This window comes from Hermetia illucens, chromosome 4 (assembly GCF_905115235.1).
Source record: "Hermetia illucens chromosome 4, iHerIll2.2.curated.20191125, whole genome shotgun sequence".
NCBI classification, from domain to species: domain Eukaryota; kingdom Metazoa; phylum Arthropoda; class Insecta; order Diptera; family Stratiomyidae; genus Hermetia; species Hermetia illucens.
This window is the reverse complement of record NC_051852.1, coordinates 8,339,499-8,356,252: the sequence shown is the minus strand read 5'-3', so window position 1 is coordinate 8,356,252 and position 16,754 is coordinate 8,339,499. Positions and strand designations below refer to the sequence as shown.

Sequence of the window (16,754 nt, the reverse complement as noted above, 5' to 3'; positions counted from 1 at the left end):
TTAGCAAGAAAAATTGCGAACTCTTGGCCGCGTTCGAGAGAAGAATCCTTCGAAGAATTTTTGGCCCCCTACATGAGGATGGACAATTCCGTAGCCTACACAATGACGAAATCTATGAGCGATACCATGACCGTCCGGTTGTGGATAAAATCCGGCTCAATAGGTTACAGTGGGCGGGTCACTTCATCCGTATGGATGAGGATGATCCCACCCGGAAAGTCTATAAGGGCAATATCTAGAAGAGAAAAAGAAGACGAGGCAGACCCTGCCTAAGATGGAGCGATGGTGTGGGTCAGGACGCCAGACAGCTTTTAGGGATATCGAATTGGTGGACCTCGGCGCAAAACCGGGATGTCTGGAGTTCCTTATTAAGGCAGGCCTAGACCGGATACCGGTTGTTGCGCCGTTGATGATGATGATGACTTGCAACGCAAATAGTGCTTTCCGCAGTTCTCAAAACGAATACATTTAAATTAATTACATTCAAAAATAGCAGTCGAAAACAAAAAGCGCCGCCAAATTGCAAATGACGCAATCTGCCATGATAACGAAACTTGTCGATGTGGAGCGAACTTTGTCGACCTGAAGTCTTCATTGTACATTGAAGCTGCGTGCGGTCCGCAACTCCTCTCCTCCGCATTCCGCACGCATCGTAATTGTGTTTAGGCCTTTTGGCTCGCGTTTTGTTTTAACTCGTTAGACCGTCGCGGATTACCTTGTTTGTTTGGTGATTTTCAGATCCAGTGCGGACACACGCATCGGTACAGACACGTCAATTTTATATAATAACAGGTGAGGGATCGAAGCACTCAAAAGACCAACCCCCCTCCCTGCATTCCCGAGCCTGGCTAGGACAGAGGCGTGCCAGAACATGTCAACCGAGTGCTTTGATGGACCTTCAGTATTTGCGGGCAGACCTTCACGGTCCACTTAGCCAATTTCTTTTAGGTTTTAGGATAGCTCTTCCCTCTAGGTCATCTTGGCCACAGACGATTGTTATTACAAGCCATCAGTAGAAATATTTTTCAAGTTTTCGATTGTTTTTTATTATTAGCGTTTAATTCCCGAATACTATCAAAACTATTTGAAGAAAACAAATTATCATAAGGACTGCTAGATTTAGCCAAGAAGAATTTCTCAAATCACGGACGTTACGTCATAGTCCTTCCAAAAAGTCAATATCCCGTCAACATTCCACATGCGAAGCAAGCGCTCTGTTTACATCCGTTACACAACTTTCCACGACATGGAGGAAAGGAAGTGAGCATTTCGTGAGAAAACTGCAGGAAGTGATTTGGATTCTTTCAAGGAAACGCAATCCAACCGGAAGACTTGCCCATTTGTAAGAACTCCACTCTGAATCGATGCAAATTGAAATCTATGCAAAATCTGCTCATTGTCTTATGCAACGAACACAGAAAGCAAACAAAAATCTGAACAGAATGAAAACAAAGAATGTGCCGTATTGAGGTCAAGGCACTGTGATTGACTGTACGATATCACGATAATTTTCTTTGAGTTGCTAATCGTGAAAATCCATTGAACATCCACTCATACACGTCGATACCATGGTCTAATAAGGATTTTGGCTGGAAAGGATGTTTATCAGGTGTTGCAAAGCATATTGGGAATCATACTGTGTTGGGGAGCACCATGGATACGTAAGATATCTGCAGACCACCCTAAGAAACGTTTCCTCAACTTGTTCGTTACGAACTGATGAATGGAAACCATCTTTCATCAGTTGAGTGCCGGAGCATATCGACTCCCAGAATGTTTATTTATTCAATTACGGAATCGCCCCGCAATCATAGAAAAACGGAGGCTGGCTATCGATTATAAATTAAACTTTATTACCAGCATGACATGGAACGCATACTCCAAGCGAATTCCAATGGTTCTTACAACTCTTCCGACTCGATGCTGCTCAAAACAAAATACAAGGAACAAGTGAGATACTCAATAAAAATGCAACGCGCCGAAGCAGGACAGTACGGGGATCCCACTTTGGTCCACACATGACCTACGGGCGCAATATACGCGATTGCATGAAACATGAATGAATCATATGCGAGGTGGCCCGAGAGCCTGTGAATTCGGAACGTCAAATTTTGACAGATTCCATTCGCGCTTTTTGTGTACAACTTTATGTTTTATATTCGATCAACTCTACTCACACCAGCGCATCATTTCGATATTTTCCCTTGCTCTCTTCGAATATATGGACTTTTCGGACAAGCGCTCCTTCTCTCTTCCCCACTGGAGCGAAATTCAAATAAGAAAGAGAGCAGCAGATAAGCTCAATAGAACGTCGTTGACTGGCATTGATTTTTCCAAATTTTCACTAAAGAAAATTTTTTCCGACCCCACCAAATCCGACTTGGACGGAACAATGAAATCGTATAATTTCCCAACATTTCGCACGTTCCCGTGACTCATTCGCGATCTACTTACTTTCCGACAAAATTCTCCAGAACTGAACTTTTTCCGGCCGATTGTCCGCCCACAACTGCGATTTGTGGCAAATCGAGTTGCATATGAACTCCCAGTTGGGTGAAGGCATCTTGCAGCTTATTTACGATCGGAATTAGCGACTCCATGGTGGCGACAAATTCAATTCACGGCCCCGCTCACTGGCCCAGACGAGCAGCGCGTAAAATCACTACCCGATCCGATAATTTATCCGAGAAAAACGCTAAACACAATTTAGGCCCGCCGCCACCGAACAGTGGGCGATTCGAACGCTAAGAAAAACACGGTCACAGTCGATGTCGACTCGACGGTCGACGGGCGTTTCAGTTCTTCTCACTGAAAAAGTTCACTTTGCCTGCTTGCGCTGTCGTTCACTGCGCGAAATTTCCAAATCGATGTCCAACCGTTCTAGTACGTTTCCTGTGCGTTTGACAGTTGCTTCGAGTTGGCAGACCCGTCGCACCGCCCCTACCTGTTTTACTTCATCCGCGCGCATACATATCCAACTCTTCTCCGAAATTCAATCTTCCAGGCCAGCAAAAAGATACGATCCTACTAACAGCACTTTCCCGAAGGAAATTCACACACTTCAGCACAGTTACTGGTTTCCAAAGCCACACACAGTTTTCTTTCAACTAATAACCGTTCTCCGGCGAAAACCGTCTTGCGACGTCCGACAGAAAAGCTGGAATGTCGATATAGCTGCGCTCTCCTCGTCGAGTTCGAATAAAGGTTTGACAGCGGCACTTGGATAGGTGGGCGGCTGCTCGAATAGAGAAAAGGAACACAATATATAAATCCCAGAGACTCTATGGGGAAAGAGTGAAATAGCGTTCGACGTTATTTGACATCTTTGAATTTGAGAATTGTACTAGAACGAGGAAACTGACCAGTATTATCGAAATTTACATATCAGGTGGTTGCTTTAAAAGTTTAATGAATATCAAAAAAATCCTGAAGTGATATATGTTTTCATGTTTCAGTCATGCATTTCTTCAATTCCGTGAAATCCTTCCTAATTTTCTCTCCTTTAGAAACATCACCTCCTCTCCCCAAACTCGCATAAACCATCTCAAAAATTGAAATTTTCCGATATCAGTAATCCGATCTCTTATTATACTTCCTAAACCAAAAAATGATACCAAGTCAGAACACGTGGATGAATGTAGGATGTAATCATACACAAATCAAAAGCTTTTCTTCTTAATTGTAGTAAAATCAATAGTCGCGCAAGGACCGGATTCTGCGTACAACAGTGAACCTCATTGTCCCCCTACGATAGACAGATAGTTACTACGCTTTCCCCTGTAACAGACTTCATTCAATAGGTCGGTGGAACGAAAAGACCTACATATTATATAAATCCACCTGTCCACCCTTGCGGCTCCGCATACAACCTGTCGCTTGGAATTATCCTGGATCATGATTGTTCTAATAAAACATCAATGACCCATCAACTTGTTAGGACGAAACAGGACAGCACTTTCCTAGAAATATATGTATTTCTTTGCGCAGTTATGTTACATAATAAGCTTGTAGAAAAAAAGACAAATTTAGGAGGCCACGAAGTTTTCTAGTCCAAATGGAGAGTTTCGGAGCAATTGGGTATGAAATAGGAACATGTCCTGTTACGGCTGATGTGCATTATTTTGCCGAATGCAACAAATCAATAAAACATTCATGAAGTTTAGATTGTATCGCAATGTAGGACTTTAGAACCATTCATCTCTGCAATTGAAATTGTCTTAAAACTTCTATTGAGCTTGAAAATATGATACAATGTTTAATTTCAAAATTATTAAGTGGATGCTGCATACGAAAAGGTTGGATCAAAAACACTGGGAAACATCCTAATTCAACAAGCTGAAGTGGTGGAAATGTTACGTAATGGTGTACATTGAACAGAATAAGCTACTAAAATTTGAAAAATCAGAAAAAGAAGCCAAAAAAGTTGACTGACAGTTTCGTCCAGGGCATAAACAACTCATCAGACGCTGCCTCACCTCGGCCCTGGGAGCAGCGTGACCGAAAGTAGCGACAGGTGGTACTGGCTCCATATATATATATATAATCGCCAACTCGACATGAGTGGCAATTATATTGAAGTGAAATTCGTCGTAATTTGAGACCTAAACGAGCCCGAAATGATTTTTTTGTTGAGATTGCTGGGAGTCCTGAGTCCACATCCACTTGATAACGGACCGGATCACTTGGGAAGCAACTTATTTAGTCTCTTGTGGTCCACGCTGCTTCACCTCTGCCCTGGTCGGTCACGTTGCTCCAATGGCAGAGGTGAAGCGGCGTCTGATGAGTTGCCTCTGCCCTGGACGAAACCATCAGTCAATTTTTTTTATAAACTTGGGTGTTTAACCCAAAAAAAGAGGGGTCCATGGACCACCAGAGAGGAAGTAAGTTGCTTCTCAAATAGTACGGTCCGTCATCAAGTGGATGCGGACTCAGGACTCCCTGCATCCTCAGCAAAAAAAAAAAAGAAGTGAAAGTTTTCTCAGGAAACATAATACAATAGAGTCCCGATAATTCGTGTTCAAGGGACTGACTTCTTTTTCTTTTTCTTCAGCCTTTGCCCCGTTCACAAGCGGGGTCGGCTCGTCGTGATCGGCTTCGTCATTTGGCTCTATCGAATGCCTGATCTGGGTGCAATCTCGAGGCTTTCAAATCCCCATCCAGCGTATCAAGCCACCGTTGCTTAAGTCTGCCTTTTGGTCGTTTACCATCGACTTCGATGTTCAGACCAATCTTGGCAAGTGAATTCTCGTTTGCACGAATTGCGTGACCATACCATCGAAGATGCCTCTCTTGCAACCTTTCCACGATCGGTGCAACCCCATAATGATCGCGGATATTCTCATTTCGGATGTGATCTAAACGTGTCACGCCACTAGTCCAACGTAGCATCTTCGTCTCCATTACCGCGTCGTTCATTGTCTTTTATGGTCGGCCAACACTCAGAACCATAGAGAGCGACTGGACGGACGACATTGCGGTAAATTTTAGATTTGAGACGTTCGTTGATACGTCGATCACAAAGGACACCAGTTGTGGAACGCCACTTCATCCAGGTTGCGTTAATGCGTGAAGCAATTTCATAACGCAGTTCTCCATTGGCTGATAGCGTTGACCCGAGATATTTAAATCGCTCATTCCATTTTTGAACAAGTTGCTCGAGATCATTTTTGCTATCAGATGCTAGGAGAACATCATCTGCATATAACAGTGTGTAGGGCGCTGGACGTTGGATACCCCGTGTGACGGTGTCCATAAGAAGGACAAAGAGGAGTGGCGAGAAGGCACTTGCTTGATGAACACCAACAGAGACACGAAGCGGTTTTGATACACCCGCCATACTTCGAACTTTAACTTTTCGGATCGTGGTAGAGCAATTGAACCCAGCACGAGTTCTTCTGGCACGAAGCGATGTCGTACAGCATACCAGATGAGTTCGTGTGGTACACAGTCAAACGCTTTCTCTAGATCCAGAAAGGCAATGTAAAGAGGGCGATGCTTCTCACGGTGTTTCTCCATGAGTAACCGCGCAGCGTGTATTGCGTCAGTAGTTCCGCAGTTCTTGACAAATCCGGCTTGATTCACGGTTATTTCAACGATTTCGCGAATACGGTTGTCAAGAATGCATTCAAAAATCTTCATGGTATGGGAAAGTAACCGAATCGGACGGTAATTTGAACATTCTGCTGGGCTACCTTTCTTTTTCCATATTGGAACAGTGGTACTTTCTTGCCAGTCAGATGGTGTTCTTCCTTCCTGAATAGCCCGGTTAAAGAATTCACTGAGCCACAGTGTTGGGTCCCAGCTCTTCGCTTTCCAGAGCTCAGATGCGATGTCGTCAGGTCCTGTTGCTTTCCCCGATTCCATTTGTTTTATTGCCTCCGCGACTTCAGTTGCGCTGACTGGTGGAACTGCTTCAAATGTCGACAATGATTGTGGAAGTGGAGGGTGAGCAAATTCTTCAGTTGAAATCTGCTCGAAGCATTCCCGCCATCTATCCGTTGCGGGTCGACGGTTGGTAAGTAAAGTACCGTTCTTGTCGTTAACACAACAGAAGTGTTCGATATCCTGTGTGCGCTCATCACGGCTTTTAGCAAGTCGACACAGATCTCTCTCACCATCCCGAGTGTCCAGTTTATCGTAAAGATTTTTGAAGTGGTTCGCTCGGGTGACAGCGACCGCTTTCTTTGCTTCCCGGTTGGCATTCTTATAAATTTGCCAATTAGCAGGCGTTTTATCGTCGAGAAATTTATGGTAGAGGCGTTTGCAGAGGCCGCTTTGTGGATCGTGTCTTTCATTTGGTTCCATGATTCTTCCACATTCGTAATGGTTGGCAATCGTATGAGTGAGACCGTTTCTTCTTTCTTCTCACCGAATCCCCACCATTTAATGCGCCTCGGGCAAGTGCGTTCCTCACGCTGTTTTATCGGTGGCTTAATTCGCAGGACGGCAATCAACGGCCGATGTTGAGGTGCAATGGTCTCATAGGGAATGAATTTGCAATCAGTGACAGTGGTAAAATGTTGGCGTCTCATGAGAATATAGTCGATTTGCGTTTTATTGTTCCCACTATAAAATGTGGGAAGATGAGACAATCGTTTGATGAACCATGTATTCATAAGTACAAGGTCATGGGTGTCCGCAAAATCGATTATACGCTCGCCACCTTCATTGCACGTTCCGAACCCCCTTCCCCCATGGGACCTGTTACCGTCTGCTTTTCATTTTCATTAAGGTCGCCGGCAATGATTATGTAATCGTCAGTAGGCACGTGACAAGTCTTTTCATCGAGAAGTTGCCAGAAGGCATCTTTCTCGGCATCAGGTCGACCTGTCGGTGGTGCATACGCGGTGAAGAAGTGAATAGTGCGATCAGCTGATATAATGATGAGCTTCATCAGCCGATCATCAAATCGTTCGACTTCGTTAATGGCATCACGGAAACCCTCTGAGATGGCAATGCCAGCACCATATTGAGTGTGTGGGTTACCAAAATAGAGAAGTTTGTAGCCATTTTTACCGCGTTCGCGTTCAATGTCGCAGCTTTTGGCACCAGACCATCGGGTTTCTTGCAGAGCGCAGATGTCAGTGCACCTTTTCCGAAGGGCTCTTGCGAGTTCCTCCGTCTTTCCAGTTAAGGTACCAACATTTAGCGTGCAGACACATATTTGTTTTGTTCGTTGTGTGCGGACTAACTTGCTTACGTCCTGACGCCGTCCATGCGTCAAGAACCCTTGTCCATTTCTCGATAGGACCGGGACCCGTCCTGCCGCGTCGACTGAGGTGGACGCCCTAGCATTTCTCCGAGGCTTGTGACTCAATCCGATCATCATGTTTGTAACGACATTGTATGCATTTTCTTGGTCGACCTGTCGCGGGGCCTGTCACCAAGAGAGATCAGGTAGGATTTAGCATAGTAGAATAACTCCAACTATACTCTATTTATCTCTTTCCCTGATCTCAGCATTTTATTTTTGCTTTACTGAGTATAGTACAGAGTACGTTGCCTCAAACCCTCCTCCTTTACCTGGGCTTGGGACCAGCATACGATGTTAATAGCATGGCAGAGTTTTCAAGGGACTGACGATGTTGTATATAATATTAGCGTTACCAAAATTAAAAAAATTAACTCTGGGAATCAACCAATTTATATGAATTAGCGAGAAATACCAATAATCGATATACGAATTATCAGGATTCCACTGTCACTGTCTGATCTTAGACAATCATTATTTCATCAGTTTGACGCCACTTGTTCCCTTCATCAGTGCTAACAAGTCTCAATGGATAGCACTGATGAAGAGAACAAGTGGCTTCCGAAATATCGGTGTTTGCAAAATATAAATCAACACTAGCGAATAGGAAAAACAAGTTTTTATTATTTCAAACAGATAGATTTCTGTTTGTTTAAACGATTGAAAAAACTGAATTTCGTGTGTTATTCAAACATTGTTTTTTGTGGTCGTCATCTACCGAAGACGCAGGATGCCGCGCCGGAAAACAACCAGGTCATAAAATGCGTTATGTTCGATCGTGGAGGACATAGGTCTTACCTATGTCCTCCTAATCTATCTAATCTAAATCTATGATACTATTCTAATTAATTAAATGGTTAAATTAGTTTTTAAAGACTTATATCTACATCCTGAAAAAGAAGAACTATTTAATTACATTTTTAAGGCATATTTGTATATTCAGAAAGAAGAACAGGATTTTAATTAGTTTATGGTGCCTAGATCTGAATTCAATTTAGTATCTACCGGCTGTTTGCTAATGAATAAGCTTTCGTAGGCGCCCAGCTGGTTAATTTTCCCTACCTGTTTTAACACTTCCAGATCTTCGGCGCTTATTTTATGGTCGCATTTCACCATATGCTTACCCACCATATATCATAATCTGAGCAAGCGTTTGCTCAGATTGTGCGAAGGTGTCTATCGGACAAACCAAAAGGCTGATAACTACTAGATTTAGCGAGCTTACGAAGGAGACGGAGTTAGCTATCAAGTATTCCCGAAAACCTATAAAATCTATGGTGGAATGCGGCCGTGAAATATGCGTCGACGCCATAGTAACATTTTAGGATTCAGATTATACTCATAGTTATTTAATAAAAATATTCTCCCTTAAGCAAGTCATAGCACTTCAGACAGCTATGTGTGCTATCTTTGAGGATATTGAAGGTATGAAAGTACCTAAAAAGTTTTTAGTTATTTCTTTTTTCGGAAATATTGAATTTAAATTAAAAAATCAGATTCACATAAAAAGTTCACTCGTAATTTGAATTTCCCTCCTACATTTCATATTTCACTCAGATTTGATAAACTTCACTCAAATGTTTACACACGGAAGTTACCGTCGGCAAGACCAGCCAACTGTCATCCTCTTTTGCGTGAAGTATTTCAAGACGCAAGGTTTACTTAGTTTGTGCTGTACACGTTTCGTGTCGATTCGAAGGACTTAAAAGTGAGTTTCGTTTATAATTTTTGGTGGAACTGATCATGCATGATGTGATCTATTGAAAGTAGTATTATTTGATCGCGAGAATTATCCGATTTTCAAGATATTTGAAGATTTCCAAGACTAGTTGAATGGCATCTTGGATGTCATGGCAAGTTGCCGATAAGGCGCGCTTTTTGTCTATTTACATCTGAATTCCCAGTTTAGATATTCAAATTGAATGTGGTGTTTTGGTTTATTTCAGAATGCGTTACGTGGCTGCATATTTGTTGGCTGTGCTTGGTGGAAACAATGCCCCATCCACCGGCGATATCGAAAAGATCCTTAGCTCGGTTGGTATTGAAGCCGATTCCGAGCGTCTTTCCAAAGTCGTGAACGAATTGAAGGGCAAGAACATCGAGGAATTGATTGAACAAGGCCGCGAGAAATTGTCATCAATGCCAGCCGGTGGTGCTGCACCTGCTGCTGCCGGAGGCGCTCCAGCTGCCGCTGCCGCCCCAGCCGCCGAGGAGAAGAAGAAGGAAGAGAAAAAGGAGGAATCCGAAGAAGAGGATGAAGACATGGGCTTCGGTCTTTTCGAATAAGCTGATAACATTATGCAAAAACAGGTGAGTTTTGGATGCAGGGAGATTTTAATTCCAAGCGCGATATTAATGATGATCAAATTTATCACCATCTTTCGACTGACTGTCAGTGATGTTAACCTCTCAACACAACACTTTCTGATGCTTAATTTCCTTGAAAAATGTGGTGGCACTGAGCGTTCCGTACTCAAGATTTTCTTTTCTTTCCAGATTAACAACTACAAAACTTTGGATGGCCACCATACAGTAGTCGCGTCTGGACGTTGCCCAGCGAAACATCTGGTCAAACTATTGTACAAAGTTTTTATTTCTGTGAAATAAAACTGTTTTTACGGAACACGTTGCGTTTGAAATTCTAAAGCACATGTAGCGCTCTTGTGGGCAAGCCTTGGGGACGAGATAGTAACCTTTGGATACTGGGAGAGGATCAATGTCGCGTGTCAAGGTTTATCACTGGATATAACCTGACTTAAGCGTCCTCGTTGTACAACGGGTAATACCTGGGAGTCTACCACTACGAGGGGTGGCACGGGGGGAGTTTTAACAGGTCTGAACTTCGCAGTGAGAAGGGTCTTAACTTTTCTACTGGTACTTGTAGGGACGAATGGTGGCGATTTGGTGAGAAGAAAAGAAGCGATCTCACTCATACCATTGCCGACCATTACGAATGTGGAAGAATCGTGGAACCAAATGGAAGACATGATCCACAAAGCGGCCTCTGCAACCCTCGGGGTCACCAAGCCGGGTAAGCGGTACATCGACCGAGATTCTTGGCTTTGGAATGATGATGTTGAAATGAAGGTCCGTGAAAAGAAACGCCTCTACCACAAATTTCTCGACGATAAAACGCCTACTAATTGACAAATTTATAAGAATGCCAATCGTGAAGCAAAGAAAGCGGTCGCTGTCACTCGAGCGAACCATTTCAAAAATCTTTACGATAAATTGGACAATCGGGATGGCGAGGGAGATCTGTATCGACTTGCTAAAAGCCGTGATGAACGCACACAGGATATCGAACACTTCTGTTGCGTTAATGACAAGAACGATACTTTGCTTATAAACCCTCGAGCCGCAACGGATAGATGACGAGAATACTTCGAGCATATTTCAACTGAAGAATTTGCTCATCCTCCACTTCCACAATCATTGCCGACATTTGGACCAGTTCCACCTGTCAGCGCAACTGAAGTCAAGGAGGCAATAAAACGAATGAAATCGAACAAAGCCATAGGACCTGACGACGTCGCATCTGAGCTCTGGAAAGCGAATAGTTAGGACCCAACACTGTGGCTCAGTGGATTCTTTAATCGGGTTATTCAGGAAGGAAGAACACCATCTGAATGGCAAGAAAGTACCACTGTTCCAATATGAAAAAAGAAAGGCAGTCCAGCAGCAATTACCGTCCGATCCGGTTACTTTCCCATACCATGAAGATTTTTGAACGCATTCTTTACAAGCGTATTCGCGAAAAAGTTGAAATAATCGTGAATCAAGCCGGATTTGTCAAGAACTGCGGAACTACTGACGCAATACACGCCGCGCGGTTACTCATGGAGAAGCATCGCCCTCTTCACATTTAATTTCTGGATTTAGAGAAAGCGTTTGACCGTGTACCACACGAACTCATCTGGTATGCTTTACGACAACACTTCGTGCCAGAAGAATTCGTGCGCTGGGTTCAATTGCTCTACCACGATCCGAAAAGTAAAGTTCGGTGCATCAAAACCGCTTCGTGTCTCTGTTGGTGTTGATCAAGGAAGTGCCCTCCATTCCTCTTTGTTCTTGTTATGGACACCGTCACACGGGATATCCAACATCCAGCGCCCTACACGCTGCTTTATGCAGATGATGTTTTCCTAGCATCTGATAGCAAAAATGATCTCCAGCAACTTGTCCAAAAATGGAATGATCGCCTCATGAAACACGGTCTCAGATTGAATCTAAACAAAACTGAATTTTTGACGACCGTTCCCCATGAAACAGGCACAATCACTGTCAGCGGCAGTGATCTGCCCAGAACTGAGCGATTTAAATACCTCGGGTCAACGCTATCAGCCAATGGAGAACTGCGTTATGAAATTGCTTCACGCATTAATGCAACGTGGATCAGGTGGCGTTCCACAATTGGTGTTCTTTGTGATCGATGTATCAACGAACGTCTCAAATCGAAAATTTTCCGCAATGTTGTCCGTCCTGCCGCTCTCTATGGCTCTGAGTGTTGGCCAACTATAAAAGACAATGAACGGCGTCTTGCGGTAATGGAAACGAAGAAGTTACGTTGGACTAGTGTCGTTACACGTTTTGATCACATTCAAAATGAGGATATCTGCGATCGTTATGGGGTTGCACCGATCGTGGGAAAGTTGCGAGAGAGGCGCCTTCGATGGTATGATCACGTAATTCGTGCCAACGAGAATTCACTTGCCAAGATTGGTCTGAACATCAAAGTCGATGGTAAACGACCAAAAGGCCAACCTAAGCAACGGTGGCTTGATACGCTAGATCTCGCCTCGAGATTGCACCCAGATCAGGCATTCGATAGAGCCAAATGGCGAAACTGACCACGACGAGCCGACCCCGCTTGTGAACGGGACAAAGGCTGAAGAAAAAGAAGACTTATAGGGACGAAGGGCAAGTGTGTCTAGCACAAGATGTGATTGTAAAATTCAACCTCAAAGGTAAAATTCTGATGATGGCTGTAATTGACATGATAAAGAGAAAAAATGTAAAAATCAGAAGTCCGTCCGTTACGATGTCGTGTTTTCATACACTGAAATAGAGGATCCTTGAGGTTTCTCAAACTATAAATGATCCCATGCAGGGGACGTTAGCTGCAAGGGCGTGATCCGGGGTTATTATGAGTTATTTTTCTTTTTAAAATAGACTGTCTTCAACATCAAATATTTTAACTTGCCACAAAAAGGGATATAGGAGAAAAAGCCCAAAGCAGAAAACTACTGCTTGCACAGCGGCATGCCGTGTTATGACTCTAGAAACTTCAGGGGTATTGCAACGCGTTGTGAAAAAAGTTGCCCAGGCAATGAAATTGAAGTACAAAGAAAACGTGCAACGCCAGTTTTTGATATAATTACGAATCCCCCTCACTTAACAACGAAGATGTTGGTTCGCCAAGCCATGCGTCATTGATCAGGAAGGGTGATAATCCGAGGGGCAATGTAGGGAACACACACCTGTTGACATTTCCGACGTTTCTTTGACGGGTTTTGCAAAATTGTCGTGTCATGTCTTTTGGCATATTCTAGCTGTTCTGTCTGGAACGCTCGAGTCAACTTCATCAGTTGGTGATAACGCGAACAAAGAAATTTCATTGATTCGAACTTCATGCAATTTATCTCTGCACGCCGTATAATCGCGGCAAGGTGAAAATTCGGAACCATTAGCAACCACGGCAAGTGTTAGTAATGAATATATTGCCATCTTATCTGCGGCCCAGCCACTATGTTAGAAAGGAATTTTTATTCCTTGAGTTCTCGCCTTTTATCTATCGGACTCTATCCATAGTTCACTGCCATTATCTAGCGATAGCTCAGGCGGACTTATCTACCCAAATAGCTACGATCCAGATATTCGGCATATCATACATGACGATCCTACTTCGTATGGCGACCCTGACAGCCTCCCTCTTATTTTACATGGCGATCCTGCAACTTTCTACCCTGGGAACCGTGATCCCACAACTTGTGAACTGGAGCTCTTTTTAACCGACGCTACAACGGACGAATTAAGAATTTTCAGTCCAGAGGACATCGAGAAGATAGACGAACTATTAAATAGGCTGGAGGGATATTTACCCAAAGCAACAACCAACGAAAAGCCTCCAGTATATGTGCCCACAAAAATCGGCAGACAAGTCTTCAGAGGACCAAAGCAAAGGAACATAGAAAAATATACGATCAAAGAAAAGAGGATGTTTGACTGCTATTACAAAAAAGAGAAGGTCCAGAGGTGGTAAAGAGACTCGTCTCAAAAGAGACCAAGCAGAACTCCTTCGACTCTTGAGAATTTCGGTCAGTGATCAAAGAAAACTGTTGAAACAGAAGTTATATGAGTTTCAATAAAATGGGCAAGCAACGCTCAACTCAAGAGCAAACGATGTTACAAGAATACAAGCAGACCATAACGAGAACGGCTATATTTATAATAATAATGTTAATTTTACATATTTATAATGAGTACAACAAACAATATGTTGTAAAGAAATTAAATAAATAATCGTCAAATTCATCTTTGTAACCCTTTCACTGTATGGATCTTTTGGAGGAATTGATAAATAAAAATAGTAAGATCTTAAGTAATTTGAAAAACAGTTCAAGAGCTCTATATACTTTCGAAACATTGCTCACAAAATTGAACGAACTAAAACAAAGAAAACAAAAATTCAACCAAATTTTGAGGGGCATAACTGTAGAGGATTCCAAGTTAATAGACTTTAAACTCAAATTCAAAGTTGAAACTGCTATTCTTGAGGGACACATTTAGTTACAGTTAGGCAAACATGGATATTCAGTGAAAGATATCGAACAAGACGGTATAACTGCAGAGTTAGAAACCAGTTTGCCAGATTTACAAGAAAAATTCATCATGGCTGATTTCAACTTAAAAACAGCAATAAAGATAATCCCAATCTTCGATGGTAAGCATAAGGAGCTAGAACCATTCATTACAATTGTCGAATTATATACGACACTAGCAACAATAGGGACAACTACACTAATAAATTTCATCACTAATGTGAAACTCGGTGCTACTGTTAAATTATCGTTATGTAACGCTTCCATAACTGATTTCGATTTTTCAAAGGCCGAATTGTTAGGGAAATACAAAAATAATCGAACAATTCCGCAAAGACATTCAGTGCAAAACAGCACTTACCAAACAAAATCAGGCGCCATTGTATACAAAGACAAGATTTCACCTCTAGTTGATGAATTGAATCAACTTCAGATACAAGAATTGGGTAACCAAGCAACTTTGAGCGAAAAAAAGATCATCACGCGCATGAACGAGACATACGCGCTAACTATCTTTAAACAAGTCGGGAAACCGGAAGCTTGACGCTTCAGGTATTAAAGGTTTTGTGTTTCCCTATGTGAGGAGCATAACGTAGTTCTCAATTGGCTCATAGCATTGACCCGAGATATTGAAATCGCTCAGTTCTGGGCAGGTTACTGCCATTGCCAGAACTCAGCGATTTAAATATCTGGAGTCAATGCTATCAGCCAATGGAGAACTGCGTAATGAAATTGTTTCACGCATTAATGCAACCTGGATGAAGTGACATCCCCCAACTGGGGTTCTTCGGGATCAACGTATTTACTGCAATGCCGTCCGTCTGCCGCTCTCTATAGTTCTGAGTGTTGGCCGACTATAAAGGACAATGAACGGCGTCTTGCGGTAATGGGGACGAAGATGTTGCATTGCACTGGTGGTGTGGCACGTTTTAATTACGTCTGAAATGAGAATATCCGCGATCGATATGGGTTTGCATCGATCGTGGAAAAACTGCAAGAGAGGCGTTTTCGATGGTGTGGTCACGTAATTCACGCTAACGAGAATTCAACAGCCAGTATTGGTCAGAACATCGAAAGCAATGGTAAAAAAAGCCGGGCAAAACAATGGTGGCTTGATACGCTGGATGGGGATTTAAAGGTCTCGCGATTACATCCTGATCAGGCATTTGATAAAATAAAATGACGAAACCGATCACCACGAGCCGAACCCGGCTGTGAACTGAAGGCTGAAGAAAAAGAAAATGATGCGAGGAGTGACGAGTGCACGACAGCTCCGTGTAATATAGCTAAAAATTCCATTGCCCTCTATTTTCTAGAAAGCGATTTAAATAAATCATTTGATGGAAAGCCCTGTATTGATAATAGTCCACTTCATACGCTTCACACTCACAGTTTAATGTTATTAGCAAATGCCAAGAATTTAACCAACATCAAATATAAACAAGTCGGGAAACCGGAAGCTGGACGCTTCAGTTACGAAAGGTTTTGTGCATTTCTTAGTACGTAGCCCGTAATATATGCATATACAATATTATGTGAGAATATCCACTTTCGGATGATATTGACATTTATAGCCTTGAATTTGCAAAGAAGCGACAACTTTGACGTATTATAACTTTGTTAGCAATAGTGCGATTTCCACCAAACTTGGTAACGTCATGCTCTATGTTACACCCTATATTGTTGCGAAATTTCGTCGTCCTAGCATGAACTTAAGGGGGGTTTTGCAGCGAATTACTAAAAATTATAATAATATACTATTATTAACTTTATTTGTGCAGATATCAGTGTGGAAGGTATTTCGGAGCCCAGGCACCATATAGTGGCAGCCTCTTTCAGATTTTTCGGTTGGGTAGTTTCTGAGAATGGCCCCCGTAAAGGAATGGTCACTTTCAACCCCCCGCACTCCCCTCTTTTCCAACAAATGTCAAAACTAAGACCGTTTTCGAAAAGTACTAACCGATACCTTTAATTTGATACCCCACATGACTATATTTGATGAAAAAAAAAATTACACCCCCCTTTTACATGTATGGGGACCCCCCCTTAAATTCGACGTAAGAGGATGTAACTCATTGTATGCGTGAGCGTTCACAGTTCCCACCTTTCTACCAAATTTGGTGTCAATCGCTGTAACCGTTTCCGAGAAAAATGCGTGTGACGGACAGACAGACAGACAGACG

At 42.7% G+C, this 16,754-nt stretch overlaps 2 protein-coding genes across 6 annotated transcripts in view; one reads left to right on the top strand and one right to left on the bottom strand.

The window, feature by feature from the left end:
* Window positions 1–3,192, bottom strand: part of LOC119653430 (dynamin) — a 70,475-nt gene extending 67,283 nt beyond the window's left edge. For 4 of the 5 annotated variants that reach the window (XM_038058010.1, XM_038058007.1, XM_038058009.1 and 1 more), the window contains exon 1: window positions 2,455–2,600. In XM_038058010.1, coding sequence (XP_037913938.1) covers window positions 2,455–2,600 — 146 coding nt within the window. Of the gene's footprint in view, window positions 1–2,454 lie in introns of all 5 variants that reach the window. The other variant, XM_038058006.1, reaches the window with a different exon arrangement.
* A 6,115-nt stretch (window positions 3,193–9,307) lies between these two features.
* LOC119653431 (60S acidic ribosomal protein P2) lies at window positions 9,308–10,373 on the top strand. The gene is made up of 3 exons (XM_038058012.1): window positions 9,308–9,458; window positions 9,697–10,060; window positions 10,247–10,373. Exon 2 carries the CDS (start codon window positions 9,698–9,700, stop codon window positions 10,034–10,036), a length of 339 nt encoding a protein of 112 aa, XP_037913940.1. The 5' UTR covers window positions 9,308–9,458; window position 9,697; the 3' UTR covers window positions 10,037–10,060; window positions 10,247–10,373.
* The last annotated feature ends 6,381 nt before the right edge of the window (window positions 10,374–16,754 follow it).

What these genes read in the sequence shown, in the direction of transcription:
- LOC119653431 (XM_038058012.1), top strand. Translation starts at nt 9,698, where the DNA reads ATGCGTTACGTGGCTGCATATTTGTTGGCTGTGCTTGGTGGAAACAAT.